Source organism: Aspergillus undulatus (assembly GCF_047715775.1).
Source record: "Aspergillus undulatus strain CBS 261.88 unplaced genomic scaffold BDV17scaffold_4, whole genome shotgun sequence".
Classification (NCBI taxonomy): Eukaryota; Fungi; Ascomycota; class Eurotiomycetes; order Eurotiales; family Aspergillaceae; genus Aspergillus; species Aspergillus undulatus.
This window is the reverse complement of record NW_027396608.1, coordinates 351,602-367,399: the sequence shown is the minus strand read 5'-3', so window position 1 is coordinate 367,399 and position 15,798 is coordinate 351,602. Positions and strand designations below refer to the sequence as shown.

Below are 15,798 nucleotides of genomic sequence, written 5' to 3'. Positions count from 1 at the left end.
AGCGTATCCAACGCAAACCCAAATTGAGGAGACCTCGCGACCACTCCGACCAGACTGGTTCAGACAATGATCGTTTCTGAGAAAAATCGCAGGGATGTAGCTTCGCACCTGCTATGACCCCGCGCTGGAAGAGAGCTACCGCGATCTATGGAAGGAGTATGTCGAGAGATACCAGGCGCTCGGTTAGGGTGCGTTAGTTCTGGACGATGCGGTCCTCTTTGATGGTGCGGATGTAGACGCACTGCTTATGATTTACTCTGAGCGGGTCGCCAACCAGACTTTTCATGGTTACTGGGACGCACAGCACCAGGAGGACGAACTAAACAAGATACATACGCCTGGCGGAGCAGCAGCAGCAGCAGCCGCGAGACGGGGAAGAAGCAGAAGCAGAGCCAAACTGGGTGGATGAAGTCCGAGCCGAGACAAACTCACCGGCGGCATTCGTGTAGCGGCGACCCGGATGGGATACTACCAATATCACGTCTCTTGCATCGTGACTCACATGTTTGTTGTGGATAAGAAAGCTCTTCAGGGCGGAGGCGTGCTTCACCTCTTCTTGGACGAGTGCGGCAATTTCATTCGTCAGAACCGCCCGAGCCCACAAAACGTGCATAGCTACGAGAGTGCATGGCTGGATAGATGCTACACGCAGATGGAGATAGTTACGGAGGCGCGACTGGGTCCGGTTTATCAGATTGGAGGGGCGAGGGGCCTTCGTACGGGCCGTATCCGCCACGATGACTGAGAGATGCAGTCTGACGGACGAGATGGAGGTCACGTTGGAAAAAAAAAAGGAACTTCATGGCCGCGTTAGTACAAGCCTGTGTATAGTATAGCAAGAAGACTTACGGAAGACGAGAAACCTCGAAATGTTTCAGTCCCTACCAACTAGAAGGTCGTAGCCGCCTGCGGTGTACTGGGCTATGTTGAATCCAATATGTCTAGATTAAGCCCCCTGGTGACCATGGCCGGTTCTTACCTTCGAAAGCCAAAAGACGGGTAGGGCGAGCTTGTGGCGTGCAGAGACATGACCGCTAAGGTGACACCGAGAACGAGTTTATCATAGGTGGCGCCAACGTGAAGTAATACTCAACGAAGGTTGGCCCGAAGATCTCCAATGGGCTAAGGCTGCCACGGGAGAAACGGTTATGGTCAACGATCATCCTCACATTTCCTAACATAGCGAAGCACTGCTCCCGCTTAATCTAAACGGTCCTCGCCATCCATGATAGTCCGCTCCTTCTTTAGTTGCTCTAGCCGAATCTCACACTCAAGCATGCACTCCTGGAGCTCGCGCTTTTCTTGAGCACGGGAAACATCAGTAGCCTGACCAGAATGACTGGAAGAGGCCGTTCGTGTTGGGCCAGGGAGGAAGGACTTGAATGGCATGAAAAAGCCGACACCGTGCCCGATAAACTTCTGGACGCATAGCCACGACCTAACTCCATCCGTACAACTGGACGCAGAGGACTGAATAACGGTTCCTTCTCTGGTAGAACCCAGTAGCAACCAACGATGCCCATTTCTCCAACAGCGGGATTCTTCTGCTTGTGCCGTTGCCAAACACCACCACCCAGGCCTGGTTGAGCACATTTTCCAACTCAGCCCATGGTCCGTAGAGGTTGTGTGACAATTCGAGGATCAGACTTGTCTGCTTCTAGAATTACCAATTGAAAATCTGCGTACGAGGCGCACCGATCTCAGACGCTGCCCAATAGGCATACGGTGCACAGATTGAGGGGTCATTGCCTCTTTGGACAAGGACCGGGAGCATGCGGGGCGCCAGTTTCACTCTTTACTCTTTTTGCATCTGCACCGTATAAATATCCGGGCTTTCCTTGCATCTTCCATTGTCCGTCTCCTCCATTACTGACAAAAACCATTCATCTACCCCTTTCATTGCTAACAGCATGGCAACCGACACCCCGAACAGGGCACAGAGTCCCCCATATGCACTGACGCAAGAGCAAAAGGCCCACTTCCTCAAGCACGGCTATGTCAAAATCCCAAATTGCTTCTCTGCAGAGAAAGCTGCCGATTGGACGCGCGACGTCTGGGTCCGATTGGGATACTCGCCCACGGACAAAACAACCTGGACGAAGGAGAGGATCAATATGCCCCATCACCGAGACGAGCCAGTGCGCACGTTTGCCCCAAAAGCATGGGCTGCCATTTGTGAGTTATGCGGTGGTGAAGACCGAATCTCTGATAGTCGGGAATTTACCACCTGGCGCGACTCGCTCATTGTCAATCTGGGGACGCCGGAATGGGAGAATCGGTGGCCGGATCCCAGAGAGCTTGATAACTGGCACGTGGACGGGGACTTCTTTTGGCATTTCTTGGATTCGCCGGAGCAGGCTTTGTTGGTGATTCCGTTGTTTAGTGATATTCGGCCACGGGGCGGGGGGACGATGATTTGTCCTGAGGGAATTTCGGTGATTGCGAAGCATTTGGTGAGTATCTTTACCCTATGTTCGGTGTACTCGGTTCTCAACATCGCTAGTACGATCACCCTGAGGGCGTAGCCCCACTCATGACGCCTCGAGGCCAAGAACCCCAGCATACAGGCCTGGGCTTCTACATCTCCCTAATCCAACAATGCAGCGACTTCCACGAGATGACCGGAAACACCGGGGATGTAATCCTCATGCACCCGTTCATGTTGCATTCCGCCAGTCGAAACAGCCTGCGTATCCCGCGCATCATCACGAACCCACCAGTTGGTCTGAAGGAGCCGTTCAACTTTGACCGCGACGACCCTAGTCAGTATAGCCTTGTTGAGCAAAAGACACTTCTGGCTCTGGGCAAGGACCGACTTCGCGGGTGGAAGATCACGACGGATCGTGAGCGGATTGTACCGGAGCGGATGAAGGCCTTTTATGAGATGAAGGTTGAGGAGGAGAAGAGGTTACGGGAGGCGAGTGGGGATACTGCTGCGGCTGTTGGAGCGTAGGGGATGAAGCGTACTAGAAACTGCTGTGCAGGTCGAGCGTGGAGGAAATATAGGTAGTATGTAAGTCATCATGAAATCTCTGTTGTCACCTAAATGTTCATGTTGAGTCTAAGCATGTCCATATTCCCTTATAGCTTATAAACTATCTTATAAGCCGAAATCTTCCCGTCTCTATACTCTTGGAACCCCAGCGGAAGGGACTGCAGACCATGAAGAACTTTAGGCGTGCTCGGCTTCACAGTCCCTTTCTCCAGCCACCCGGGTAATTTCTCGAAGAGTTCACTGGCAAGCTCATGGTCCTTTTTCGAAGCCTAGAAGAAGCACGCAGCAGGATTAGCCTAGTTCCTAGGACACAAAAATATCCATTTGGAGGGAGCGCGTACCGGCCAACTGAACTCTCCATAACTATGATCCTTCAAGAATGCAGTCCAAACCAGAACGTCCGTGACCGTCGTGCCAGAGGTGACATTTTCAGTATTTGCCTTCCCAGGGCGCACGGTGCACAGTCTTCCGACGCCACCACGGAGGGCGTGAGCGGCGGTGGTTGATGAGGTGGAGTTTCCAATGGTATCGAATGTATACGAGAGATCGGGGGCCGCTTTCTTGATTTTTGACACGACTTCCTCGTCCTTGTAGTCGAAGACATCAGCTGCGCCGTACGATCGAACGAGGTCGAAGTGTTTCGGGCTGCAGGTTGTCATCACGGTGAAGCCGAGGATGGAGGCAAGTTGGATTGTGTAGAGGCCGACGCTGGCTGTGGAATGTCAGTTTGTAACCAATATAGAGTTGAATTTATGGTTCTGATATGATTGGGGATATCACTTACAGCTACCACCCCACACTAACACGCTGGTGCCCTTGGCCTTGGAGCGATCAAGAGCCAGACAGTCCTTGGACAACAAAGCCAGCCAAGCGGTAGCCGCAGCGAGTGGTACAGTACTAGCCTCCGCTCGCGAGATGCTAGACGGGAGCTTGAAAGAAATACGTTCATCGACGACACAATACTGACTGTATGCGCCTACATACTTGACCTCACCTATGCCGTGGTTCAATATATGGGTGAAGAAACAAAGACACAGGATAGACAACTTACCCCCCCAGACTAAACCGGAGACAACATCGCCCTTTGCAAGGCGCGTGACATTGCTGCCCAGCTCGACGACTTCTCCTGCAAAGTCGCATCCGAGGACAGCCCCGTCTCCGAAGGCGTTGCTGTCGAAGGATTGCACTACACGAGTGAGCTAGGAGCGGCCTTATTGAGTGGAATAACGGGAGCATGGGTATATTAAGGTAATGCGCACCATCAGTCGGGTTTTGAGCAGCATGAGAAATCTTGACTAGGGCTTGGTGCGCTCCTGGGCGGGGGATGGAGACGCTCTCCTCCGAAAGCTTGGGCGGCTGTCCTTCAGCCACGCGCACAACAAGAGCGGTATGGGATTCGGAAGACATCTTATGAGACAATCCTGCAGCGGTATTAGGTTGAAGATCAATTCACAGAGCAGCCCTGCAAGAAGGATCTGGGCTTAAATGGCTGCCGGATAGGCGCGGATGAGAGGTGACGTAGACTTGGCAGATACAGAACAGGCAAGTGGAAGCGCAGCGGGCCATTTTGGAGTGGCTGACTAAGCGTCTGCGCTTCCACTTTCCACTCTCTTGACGACTCCTCGAGTGTTCCAACCATCTCTTCTCCTTGCCTTGCCATGCTCCATCCTCAAGGCCATGATTTGTTTTGCTTTCAGCCTTACTTTTCCCATCATGCAAATATCGTATGACGCGTCGACATGATGAGAGCTAGCAGTGGAAGTCCCGGGAATGAAACGCCAGTACTCAGGAAGCGAACCCGGTCAGGCTGGTACGTGGAGCCTTTGATGTCGAATCTCCATAAGACTTAAGCTGACCATATATCCTACCTCTAGTCTCCCGTGCAGAGAAAGGCGTCGAAAGTGTCAGTCTTAAAACTTCCACTTTCCTTCGCGGTTGCTGACCAGCTATAAATAGGCGATGAGCTCGACCACAATGTCGGAATTGCGTATTGCGCGGTTGCACTTGCCAATGGGGCCTCAAGATCTCCTTCCATTCCTCCCGGACATTCAGTCTATCTCGCCATGACACTGCTACCTTGGAGGCGATTGAGCGGCGGCGAGCGCGCCGCTCTCGTGCGTCACTGGCCCCGCCGAAAGTATGTGCAGGCCGCCCTTACCTCGATGGCCAGAAAGCTGACTTGGATTGTAGATCATTGATGAGACAGACGATATTCTTCGTGGCTATACCATTGGTGACAATGATGCGTCGCTTTCCCCGTCCCGTCCCTGTTCCTTCGGCGGGGATCGCGCGGTGTCGGTGGACCAAGGGGAGTCGGTTTCCGGCAGTGTCGTTTCGTCCCCGCCATCTGATACTTTCCATGGCCTCGGGGGAGAGAGGGAAAACGAACTAGCCTATTCATCTCCCCGGCCGGCTCTCACCCTCAATTCAGTCGCCACTCCGCGACAAGCAGACGGTATTCTTAGCATAGCAGATCTTTTTGTATCGAGCCTCCCGACGTCGGGTCTGTCTCCATTCTCAGATTCAATACGTCCACGCCACTTAGACGATTCGTCGGATTCATGGTCAGGCCCTTACGCATCGCCGCTATCAGTGGCCGGGGCAACCTCTAGAGATATCTACCATCTACCGCAGCCTCCAGTGGCGCTGTCAAGCGCGGAAAGGGTTCGCTTGATTGCCTCGTATATGAAGGAAACCGGTACATGGTGTGAGACGACGGACTCGGAGATGCATTTTACCGTGCAAAGTATTCACGGATTGATGAAGTCACCCGCATTTACCGCTGCTGCAATGTCCTTAGCGTCGCGCCAATTAGACTATCTTGACCGCCGCGAGCGACCTCTAACCTTGGAGCTATACCAACACACTATCCAGTTGCTTCTTAGCCAGGATACGCGAACGCCGGGCGAGTCGGTTCTGGCAGCTTGTACTCTCCTTTGTGTCTATGAGATGATGGCTTCTGAAGTTCACGAGTGGCGCCGCCACTTGAAGGTCAGTTGATTTCAACGGTGGTTCCGTTCGTTGCTCTATGGGTTAAAATACTGACTATCATGCCCCTAGGGATGTGCTGGCCTTCTTCAAGCCCAAAGGTGGACTGGGTCCGCGCAAGGGATCGTTAAATCTTGTTTTTGGGCTTTCGCCAGAATAGACATTTGGGCTGCCTTTATTACCGGAAAGACTACACTTATCCCAACCGATTTTTGGTTGGATGATACGTCTGTTGAATCTGTCAGGGGAAAAGGGAACATAGATGACTATTGTAACCTGGCGATCCTTCTCTTTGCGAGAATTGTGAACCTACTCTCCACTCCTGGTTCAAACGAGAATGGGTACCATCGTTCGGGGTCTGTGGCCTTGATGTCGAGCCTCTGGAAGGAGCTTCAGAAATGGTACCGGCTTCGTCCCCCAGAGGTCTGTCCACTTCTGGAAGATTACTCTCCATCCAAAATATTCCCCGCTATTCTCTTCTCTCGTTCGTCTTTCAGTAAGTCTACAACAAGTTCGGACCGCCGCATTTCAGCGACTAACAATTGGTTTCCCAGTCTGCGGGAACACATTCTATCACACCGGTTGCATATTGCTCCTTCAGACAGGAGCAGTTCCAGTCGGAACTTCGCAAACTCTGTTGGGTGACATGGTAGGGCCCTCCGTTACTGGATTCTTTGATTTTGCTGTCTCTGGATTGTGTTTCTCTTGTGGTCGCCATGACGCAAGCTGATGCGCCATTTCCCACCCTAGGACAATGTTATGTGGCATTCTCGCAGGTTGGCTGGTATCTCGATGTCTAATTCATCCCAGTAAGTGACGCTTCCTTATCATTGTTAGCTATCACGGCGATTTCTCTTCAGTATAGCACCTTTTACCTGGTTGTCTGGTTAACTTGGATACCTCTTAGCGCTAACTGGGTCAACGAGCTTCAGCCGATGTACATCGTGGGCACAGTCTTCGCGCAACGCGATACACCCCCAAATGCTGCCGCTGATGGTTCTTTAACCAGTTTACCAGGGCACATGTCAAGGCCTTTCATACCAACCACACGCAACGACCCCGTCGGGAGGAGAGCAAGTGCTGAGGGGCCTTCTGCATCCTGGGAATCCGAAGATGATTACCCTGCTGAGAAGCTTCTCATTCTAAAACATCTGTCGCGGATAGAACGCGAAACTGGATGGAAGACTTCAGATCGCGCTGCTGCGTTACGATCGCTTTGGGGACTTGGATGAAACGGCAACCAGCCGCTTGTTACGAATGCTCCACACTCGCTTAGAGGAACCCAGAATGCCACAAAGGCTCATCTGCGCCTCAGATCAACAAGGAATTGCGGAGGGCGAGATCGTGTATGGCACGGGATTGCTGAATTTCAAGTCCTCCATTGGGATTGGGGATTTCAAGCCCATTTTGTCTGTTGTATGGTTTGTGAAGGATGCTGGAGGGAGCGTCGATGACCATGATTCTGGTCAGACCGAGGTCGAACGTGATATAACACGTTGGGCGAGACGAATGACGAACAGAAGAGTAGTGCTATCTCTGGAACATGCAAGTCCAAGCGTCGCGTGCATTTCTGGCGTTATCCAGGGCCCATGCTACTCCGTGAAGCTCCTTTCCCCACATTTCATGGTGGAAAGTGGAAGCGCAAGCGCCCCAGGCCTGAGGCTAACCGTGGTTAGGGTTGCCACCCCCCGTTGAAACAGGGGAAAGTAACTGGGGTATGGTTTCTGAGAAACGGTTTCTATAATCCAAGCGCAGAGAAGGTGAGCGAACATAAATACCAGGTCTTAAGCCATGTCGAACGGCTTCATAACGTGCTTTATTACACCCTTCGCTCCCTGGTCAAGCAAACCTCCGAGTCCCTCACAATAATGGATCAATCTAAGGAAGTCATCATAATTGGCGGAGGCATCTCAGGCCTGGGCATGGCCGTTCCAGCTGGAAAAAATTTTCTGGGACACAACAACTTCACCATCTACGAGAATTCAGACAACATTGGGGGCACCTGGTTGCACAATCGGTATTCAGCGTGTGCCTGTGATATTGCTAGTCACTTCTACTCTTACAGCTTTGCGCTGAAGCTAGACTGGGCTACGACGTATCCGGGCCGTGATGAACTTCATGACTGTAAGTGCTCAACTACCCCAACTCATTCGTTTCTATCTAAGATGCGATCAGACTTCATTTCCGTCGCGGAGAAATACGATATCCTCCCTCATTGCCGATTCAATAAAATGTGTCTTGATCTAACCTAGACTCGGCGCGGTTGGTTTAGGTTTGTACATATGAGGACACCATTAGCAGGAAACTACTTGTGCGTAAGGCACCAGTGGTCGTGAGCGCGATTGGAACGCTGGATCGCCCGTTCATTCCGGCCATCGAAGGGGCGGAGACATTCAAAGGAAAGATCTTTCACAGTGCTTGTTAGAACGACAGTCTCAAGCCACAGGGGAAGAATCTCGTGGTGCTTGGGAACGGGGCATCAGCCACGCAGTTTGTTCCCGAGCTTGTGAATCAAGTTGGGCCTGAGGGAAGCGTGTCTCAACATCCGAGGGGCGCGCACTGGTGGACTGAGCGGGTGAGGTTCGTCCGTTTCTGGCATGATTTCCCGGAGTTGACATGTATGAATCGAGTGGGGTAACCTGAAGTACTTGGAATTATTCAAGCTCGTCATGGAGCACATCCCCCTCGCCGCCCTAATCTACCGCATCCATCTAGCATGGCAACTCGATAGCGTCTTCTACTCCTTCCTCATGACACGAAATGGGGCATCCATGCGCCAAAAAATCCGCAACGCCACATACGCATACATCGAGAAAGCAGCGCCAAAGCAACCGCGTCGATACACCCACGTACCGGGAAGCCCAGCACTCCCCACCAAAGACTGAGTTGTGAAGATCGATTCAGTCCACATCCCTCACGGACGCCGGCGACATTTATCCCGCCGACGCAATCATCTACGCAACTGGCTTCCAAACCCAACGCTGGCTTCACCCGCTCACCGTCAAGGGCACAAACGGCAAAGACCTCCACGAGACATGGGCCGCGTCCGACGGCGCAGAAGCATACAAGGAGACGGTCGTCATAGACTTCCCGGTCTTCTTCATACTGTATGGACTAAAAGAAGCGACAGGCCAACACTCCGTTATCTTTCACTCTTGAGTGTCAAATTAACTATACCTGCCGGTTACTCCGCACCGTACTCGCCCGGAGGAACCGGGCAGATAATATCATGGTGAAACTGCAAGCGCAGGAGCGGGATCTGCGCTGTGTAAGGAGGAAATTGGATGGTCTTGTGTTTAATGGGGGCGGCTGCGAGAGCTGGTGGTTGGATCCTAAGACCGGGAAGGATGCATTTATCTATCCGGATCCCATGTGGAAGTTTTGGGCTAGGACTATCTGGCCGCGTTGGGGGGACTTTAAGATTATGAAGAAGGCGTAGGGTTAATCGATTGGTTGGTCAAGCAAGTCAGGGGTTGGTGTATCTAGTCTTGCTGGTTGCTTGCCCCTGTGGTTGGTGCCGGTTCCTTTGCTGCTCGTTTCTGGGACCAAATGGGCATCTATTAAGTACATCTCATCTCGGATACCGGACTGTGCCGTACCACCACGGTGCTTACCGTTTCCGGGGCTATGTCGGACTATATAGATATATATATGCCGATGAGGAATAGTTATTCGTTGCCATGTCCTGTGCAATTCCGTGCGTTATTGTACCACATCTTAGTAAGCGCTTCTTCTTTCTCTATCTATATAGATAATGCCTAAGTCTAGGTATTCTTCTCAGCATCATAATAGTTTAACACGGTTGTAATAAGACCCCAATCTACCGAGGAAATAACCATGAGATTAATTGATATGTTTACTACTTGTTAAAGATTGTACTCAAGGCCTCGACCAAGGAAACCGATTGGCAAAAAGAAGTTGAAAAGAAACACGAACAACACGCTCACGGTCCCCACCACTACCCCTACAATCGGAGAGACCACCGTCCGTCTCGTTTGTTTCGATCTGGTACCTCGACTAGGTACAAAGTTCAGTAAGACCGAGGTATGGACCCACAGTGGGGAGCCGCGCCGGGATAATCGCGTAACCCCTCCCTATCAGTCGATATGGGCCCCTTTCCGCATAGAAATATATCGACGAATCCATGCAATTCAACCGACCATATCCCCTCCTCATTCTCATAGCTTGCTCTTGCCCAATATGGCCGTCTCTGCTCTCGACTCGCGCGTGTTTAGGAACCTTTTCGGTACAGAGGAAGTGCGCGCCATCTTCACAGACGACGCCTACGCAGGATTCCTTGTGCAAGTTGAAGCGGCACTTGCTCGAGCCGAGGCTGCAGTGGGTGTGATTCCTGCAGCTGCTGGAGAGGCAATCACCAATGCTTTTGCCAATATTACACTCGAGTATGCTGAGCCCAATTGAAAAACTGATCTCAAACCTACTAACAACACCAGTTTCGACCGTCTGGCGCGGGAAACCGATATCGTCGGTTACCCAGTATTACCCCTCGTCAAACAATTGGTTGAGAACACGCCTGCGGACAACGCCAAGTATATCCATTGGGGAGCGACAACGCAAGACATTATGGACGACGCCTCGATGCTGCAGATAAAACGCGGGCTTGAGCTTATTAAAAGGGAGTTGCAAACATTAGTGGGGGTGTTGAAGGGGCTGGCCGAGAACTATCGCGATACGTATGTTGATATATTTGTGGTCTCTGCATCAGTAGCGCATGCTGACAAAGTTAGTCCAATGGCCGGCCGCACTCACCTTCAGCACGCTCTTCCCTGCACATTTGGCTACAAATGCGCCGTATACCTCTCAAGTATCCTGCGACACCAGGAACGACTACAAGAAATTGAGCGCAGATGCCTGCTAGCCCAATTTGGCGGCGCCGCTGGAACTTTGGCATCCTTGCAAGACGCCGATACTGCACTCCGTGTTCGAGCTGAATTAGCATCGCAGCTTGGACTCAGAGATCCCTTAATCACATGGCATGTTGCTCGCGACACGGTAGCGGAAATTCTGAACTTCCTGGCTCTGATCGGAGGCACACTGGGCAAGATTGCTTTCGACCTCATTGTCATGTCATCAAACGAATTTGACGAGGTCTCGGAGCCCTTTGTGCCTCACCGCGGCGCGTCTTCGACCATGCCCCAGAAACGGAACCCAATTTCAAGCGAAGTAATTCTTGCTGCGTCAAAGCTCCTGCGATCTCATGCTAGCTTGGGGCTAGATGCAATGGTGACTGACTTTGAGCGCGCTTCTGGTCCCTGGCACTTGGAGTGGGTCGCAATCCCCGAAGCCTTTATTACCGCAGTCGGTGCATTGCACCAGACGAATTTTGCGTTGGGCGGCTTGGTGGTCAAGGTAGACTCTATGAGCCGGAACCTGCATTCAACGCGGGGTCTTATTGTTGGGGAAGCCGTGATGATGGGATTGGCGCCAGTTCTTGGTCGCCAAAGGGCCCATGATGTTGTTTATGAAGCCTGCAAGACAGCGATTGAAGAGAACCGAAGCCTCTTGGAAGTGCTGCAGGCAAACTCCGACCTCAGCGGGGCCTTGGACCCTGACCGACTGGCAAGCCTGTGCGATCCTCTGAAGTACCTGGGGGCCTGCCAGCAGATGGTAGATGCAGTCGTTGGGGCAGCGAATGTACCTTACGACAGCACGACAATTTTGTAAAAAAAAAAAAAAAAAAAAAAAAAAAAAAAAAAAAAAAAAAAAAAAAAAAAAAAAAAAAAAAAAAAAAAAAAAAAAAATTACAGAAATTGGGAATTGGACAAGTAAACCTAAATCGAACCCACTTGAGATCCAAAAGTCCGCCCTGTTCCTAGGAGTCTGGAGATCATCGGTGTGGCATAACTGAGAAGTTGGAAACGAATGGCAGGGCTGACGGGTATAAGAGCCCGAGCAGTCAGGCGTCGGCGTTGGAATCCCGGGATGACGTAAGGAACTTCCCCAAACCCCGACGCGCCAATCAGCGCCGACTGCCGAGCAACCTCGCTTCGCCTCAATCAGTTCTTTTCACGCGGCAACGTTGGTCAAGCTTTTTCCTCTCCTCCTCATGTCTTTAGAAATGGATCGTCTCCATCACAGATGAGACGCCCATATTCTCCCTCCGTCGCCTCGTCTGCCGCGCTATGCGGCCCAACGGCAACAAACGCCCTCGTTCAACGGACAGTCATGGCCTCTCGCAGTTTCGAGTGGTCCCCTACGCCCCTCCTCCCCCGGCGGCGCCTGATCGGCCCGCGGAGCCCTCACTCGGCACGGTCCCGCAAAATCGAGCACCGTCATTGAATTCGCCTGAGCCCTCGACTCCCTCTTCTAAAGTCGCCATTCCCCGCGTGTCACAGCTCCAGGCCTACGGTAACCGACGCGTCAAGAGAGCCTGCATTGATTGCCGCGAGCAAAAGACCAAATGCAATGGACATAACCCGTGCGCTCGCTGCACGACCCTTGGCATTGACTGCGCCTACGTCGATGGGAAGAAGGAAATCACGGAGAAACGACTCGCGGAGCTGGAGAAGCAGGTACAGGCTTACGACCGGCTGCTGCAGGAAATACAGCCACGCCTAGACAGTCAGGACAAGGATATTATATCCAAGACAAGAGCGCAGGTATTTCGATGAAGTTCTCCCCTGTCACTTTCAAGTACTTGGCTAATTATGAACAGTTTTCCAGTGTAGAGACTGATCAGTCTGCGAGCCCTGATCATGCGAGCCAAAGCTCTACCCACAACCATGTCCGCTCTTTCGGCATTGAGTATATTCAGGAAGACTTTCACAAGGATAAAGGCTTGCAAGCCATCGGTTTCATGGGCGGCCCATCGGAAATGTCTTGGATCAACGAGCTGTATCAGGTCTTGGAAAAAGATACACCCTTTCTCGACAACGAGGCTTCGAACAAATCACAGTCTTTGACTTCTGTTTGTTACTTTCTGGACGATGAAGAGTTGATTCTGGATCCGACCATTGATCCTTACGGACGACCACCGCGTCACATTGCCGATAAATTGCTCGATTGCTATTTTTTCACCGTCCACCCATCCTTTCCGATCATCGCCAAGATACCGTTCGAACAGCAGTATGACCTCTACTATACTCGGACCGATATCCAGCCGACGAAGCGGTGGCTAACGATCTTGAACTTGGTATTTGCGCTCGCCTCGAAGTTTGCGCAATTAGTTTCGAAGCCATGGGTGTCAGAAGCGGACAGTCCAATGACTTGTTTCACGAGAGCTCGGAAGCTCAACTTCACCGAAAGTCAGCTACTGGAGCATCCCAACCTTCAGCAAGTCCAGGTCGAGGGACTGACGGCGTTCTTTCTGATGGCCATTGGCCATATCAACCGGTCTTGGAGGGCTTGTGGTGTCTCGGTCCGATCAGCCATCGCGCTGGGTGTCAACTTGAGAAGTGAGAGCAAAGAAACATCTAACCTTTCCAAGGAGATCAGATATCGTGTGTGGTGGTCCATTTACACGCTTGAGAACACCCTTTCGATCATGACCGGCCGGCCCACAAGTGCACCGGACAAATACAGCACCACACCGCTGCCCATACCCTTCGACGAGGAGCAATTCCGTGAGCCAGTTGCCTCGCGCCTGCTGACAGATTTTCGAGTGCGGCATGAGTACATGAATGGCCTGACCTCTCAGCGGCGCGTGACTCCCGGCGGATTCGATTCTCCCGGGGTGAGACACGCAGTCCTAGGTCAGGATCCTCTGCCAAGTCCAATAGAGATCTCTCCTAGCAACTCATTCTACTTTTTCTACTTTGTGGACCTCACCGTGATCATGCGGCGGGCCATTGACTCGCTCTACAGCCCCGGCTTTGCACGGCGGCCTTGGCTTACAATCAGTGCGTCCATTATGGATCTGGTCCAAGAGACGGACGAATGGCTGAGCCGTGTACCTTCTGTATTCCAATTCAAAATCCGACACCCGTCCGTTGATTTCGAGCGGCAACGGTGGAGTCTTGCTTTCCGCTACTATAGCTTACGCATCACGCTCAGTCGACCGTCGCTGTGTCGCTCTGAGAGACAGCGTCCATCTAACGAAGCATCGGCGCTTAGTCAGCAGCGGATCGCAAGGATCTGCATTGATTCTGCCTGCGAGCTGTTAGATTCACTGCCGGACAAGCCGGATGCGCTCTGGCTCGTTCAAGTATCGCCCTGGTGGTGTGTGCTGCATTATCTAATGCAGTCGATCACTGTTCTCCTCATCGAAATGGAGTTTTGTGTCCGGTTCCGCGCCGACGGGGCCTCGCACATAACGCAACACCTAGAGAAGGGACTTGAGTGGTTACACAGTCTGGGGTCAATCAGCATCCCATCTCAACGGGCATGGGAGGTTTGCAACAGCATTTATAACCGTCTCTTTTTCGGACCGGCCCCTTGCGTGCCCTTGCTATCGGATTTGCGGATGTTATCGCCCGAGCAGGACAGCCTGACTTCGCCACCGGCTCTTTCTCCTGGACTTGTAGCGGCCGAATTCACCGAGGGAGCCGCGTTCGGTGAGCCGTACATGATGCTGCCGTATAATATGACAGTACATCCTTCTATACAAACGCCGTACGATGAGATCCCACTTTACAAGAATCCGAGTTGATCTTGTCAGCATTTGAATTCTTCTGTTTTGTTTATATTGGTCTGTACACGAATTGACCTTCAAAACGACCCTCCGGTTGCTGGCTTACCTGCCAAGTCGATACTTATATCACCTTGACACCCCCGAGGAAGCCATCGCCTCCAAGGCCGAAGCCCTGCGTCCATCCCTTGCGGCTCTTCCTCGCCTCTGCAATCTTCCAAAAGATGGACCCCTGCCTCCATTAGCTTTGCATTCATAGCGTTGTAGCATAGCATAGAGCATACATCATATACCCCCTGCAAATCATCCTTGTACACCTTCCCGTCTCTCTGGATCAAGAGCCACGTCGTCCCCCACTCAAAGAAAGCAGCCCCCCACTGTCTCAATTAGCTTCATCCTCCTCATCCGAGTCACAGAAGGCACAAACTCACTCCAAACGGATCAACAGCACACCGATTCCCCCCCATCATCTCAACCACCTCCCAAAACCCCAACGCCCCATCCTGATCCTTATCAAACTTACTAAACATATTCTCAAACGCCTGCGGGATAAACCGTCCCTCCGGGTCAAATGTCCCACTGTCAGACCCGTGCTTCGCCTTGTATATACTGTCCACGTACACCCTGAACAGCGGATCAGGGATATAACTGTGCGCTAGCCGCGTCGGGTACGAGAAGTTCAGGTTCACGATCAAGACGGCGACAAAGGAGAAGAGAATGTTGAATCCCAATTCGCGGAAGCCCCGGTATGTGTCCCAGGGGTAGATCTGGTTGTCGCCGTCGCGGTCCCAGAAGAGGATGTGTTGTTGCATTGGGGTCTGTATAGTATAGAATAGGCAGGTTTGTTAGTGCTTGGTTGTTCTTGGGGAGGAGAGAGAGAATGGAAGGGTGGGTTTGTGTCTGGGCCACGTACGAATTCATGATATTTCTTCATTGACCCCGACGAGGTATCTCCCTCCACGACATTTGTTCTTGCAACACCCGGCTTCTCGCTCAAGTTGGTGGATGTTGCAGGGATTCGTTTTGATGTGATGGGGCAGTGCTTCGATGTCACTGGGATGTTGTCGTTGTCTTTTTCTTGTTGTGAAGGGTCGGAATTGGCGTCGCCGTTTACCATCATGTCGGTCGACTCCTGACGCTTGATTGCAACATGAGGAGTAGGATTCTGCGAAAACGGTGACATGTTGACTTGACTGTGTTGATGTCTTGTCTCAGAGTTGTTGATGCT

General features: G+C 52.0%; 9 protein-coding genes across 9 annotated transcripts; 7 read left to right on the top strand and 2 right to left on the bottom strand.

Moving 5' to 3' along the window:
• Positions 1-1,752: 1,752 nt before the first annotated feature.
• On the top strand, positions 1,753-3,122 carry BDV17DRAFT_145304 (uncharacterized protein). The gene is made up of 2 exons (XM_073754380.1): positions 1,753-2,453; positions 2,504-3,122. The coding sequence occupies exons 1-2, from the start codon at positions 1,911-1,913 to the stop codon at positions 2,951-2,953; spliced, it is 993 nt and encodes a 330-aa protein (XP_073619853.1). The 5' UTR covers positions 1,753-1,910; the 3' UTR covers positions 2,954-3,122.
• Positions 3,082-4,402, bottom strand: BDV17DRAFT_287379 (zinc-binding alcohol dehydrogenase family protein; the record flags this gene model as incomplete). Its single annotated transcript, XM_073761162.1, has 5 exons — positions 3,082-3,264; positions 3,337-3,707; positions 3,780-3,989; positions 4,047-4,181; positions 4,255-4,402. The coding sequence occupies 5 exons, from the start codon at positions 4,400-4,402 to the stop codon at positions 3,082-3,084; spliced, it is 1,047 nt and encodes a 348-aa protein (XP_073619852.1).
• A 260-nt stretch (positions 4,403-4,662) lies between these two features.
• BDV17DRAFT_145237 (uncharacterized protein) lies at positions 4,663-5,534 on the top strand. Its single transcript, XM_073754378.1, has 4 exons — positions 4,663-4,805; positions 4,870-4,898; positions 4,952-5,132; positions 5,186-5,534. The coding sequence occupies exons 1-4, from the start codon at positions 4,735-4,737 to the stop codon at positions 5,385-5,387; spliced, it is 483 nt and encodes a 160-aa protein (XP_073619851.1). The 5' UTR covers positions 4,663-4,734; the 3' UTR covers positions 5,388-5,534.
• On the top strand, positions 5,535-7,533 carry BDV17DRAFT_145245 (uncharacterized protein). The gene is made up of 5 exons (XM_073754379.1): positions 5,535-5,986; positions 6,056-6,479; positions 6,538-6,632; positions 6,734-6,792; positions 6,891-7,533. Exons 1-5 carry the CDS (start codon positions 5,681-5,683, stop codon positions 7,213-7,215), a joined length of 1,209 nt encoding a protein of 402 aa, XP_073619850.1. The 5' UTR covers positions 5,535-5,680; the 3' UTR covers positions 7,216-7,533.
• Positions 7,534-7,851: 318 nt separating this feature from the next.
• Positions 7,852-8,235, top strand: BDV17DRAFT_287377 (uncharacterized protein; the record flags this gene model as incomplete). The annotated part of the gene is made up of 2 exons (XM_073761161.1): positions 7,852-8,107; positions 8,159-8,235. 2 exons carry the CDS (start codon positions 7,852-7,854, stop codon positions 8,233-8,235), a joined length of 333 nt encoding a protein of 110 aa, XP_073619849.1.
• A 417-nt stretch (positions 8,236-8,652) lies between these two features.
• On the top strand, positions 8,653-9,142 carry BDV17DRAFT_287376 (uncharacterized protein; the record flags this gene model as incomplete). Its single annotated transcript, XM_073761160.1, has 2 exons — positions 8,653-8,832; positions 8,888-9,142. The coding sequence occupies 2 exons, from the start codon at positions 8,653-8,655 to the stop codon at positions 9,140-9,142; spliced, it is 435 nt and encodes a 144-aa protein (XP_073619848.1).
• Positions 9,143-10,183: 1,041 nt separating this feature from the next.
• On the top strand, positions 10,184-11,668 carry BDV17DRAFT_279314 (class-II fumarase/aspartase family protein; the record flags this gene model as incomplete). The annotated part of the gene is made up of 3 exons (XM_073759696.1): positions 10,184-10,386; positions 10,438-10,677; positions 10,732-11,668. The coding sequence occupies 3 exons, from the start codon at positions 10,184-10,186 to the stop codon at positions 11,666-11,668; spliced, it is 1,380 nt and encodes a 459-aa protein (XP_073619847.1).
• A 458-nt stretch (positions 11,669-12,126) lies between these two features.
• On the top strand, positions 12,127-14,591 carry BDV17DRAFT_279313 (Zn(II)2Cys6 transcription factor; the record flags this gene model as incomplete). The annotated part of the gene is made up of 2 exons (XM_073759695.1): positions 12,127-12,603; positions 12,684-14,591. 2 exons carry the CDS (start codon positions 12,127-12,129, stop codon positions 14,589-14,591), a joined length of 2,385 nt encoding a protein of 794 aa, XP_073619846.1.
• Positions 14,592-14,694: 103 nt separating this feature from the next.
• BDV17DRAFT_287374 (caleosin family protein) lies at positions 14,695-15,753 on the bottom strand (the record flags this gene model as incomplete). The annotated part of the gene is made up of 4 exons (XM_073761159.1): positions 14,695-14,802; positions 14,855-14,947; positions 15,002-15,388; positions 15,484-15,753. The coding sequence occupies 4 exons, from the start codon at positions 15,751-15,753 to the stop codon at positions 14,695-14,697; spliced, it is 858 nt and encodes a 285-aa protein (XP_073619845.1).
• Between the last annotated feature and the right edge of the window lie 45 nt (positions 15,754-15,798).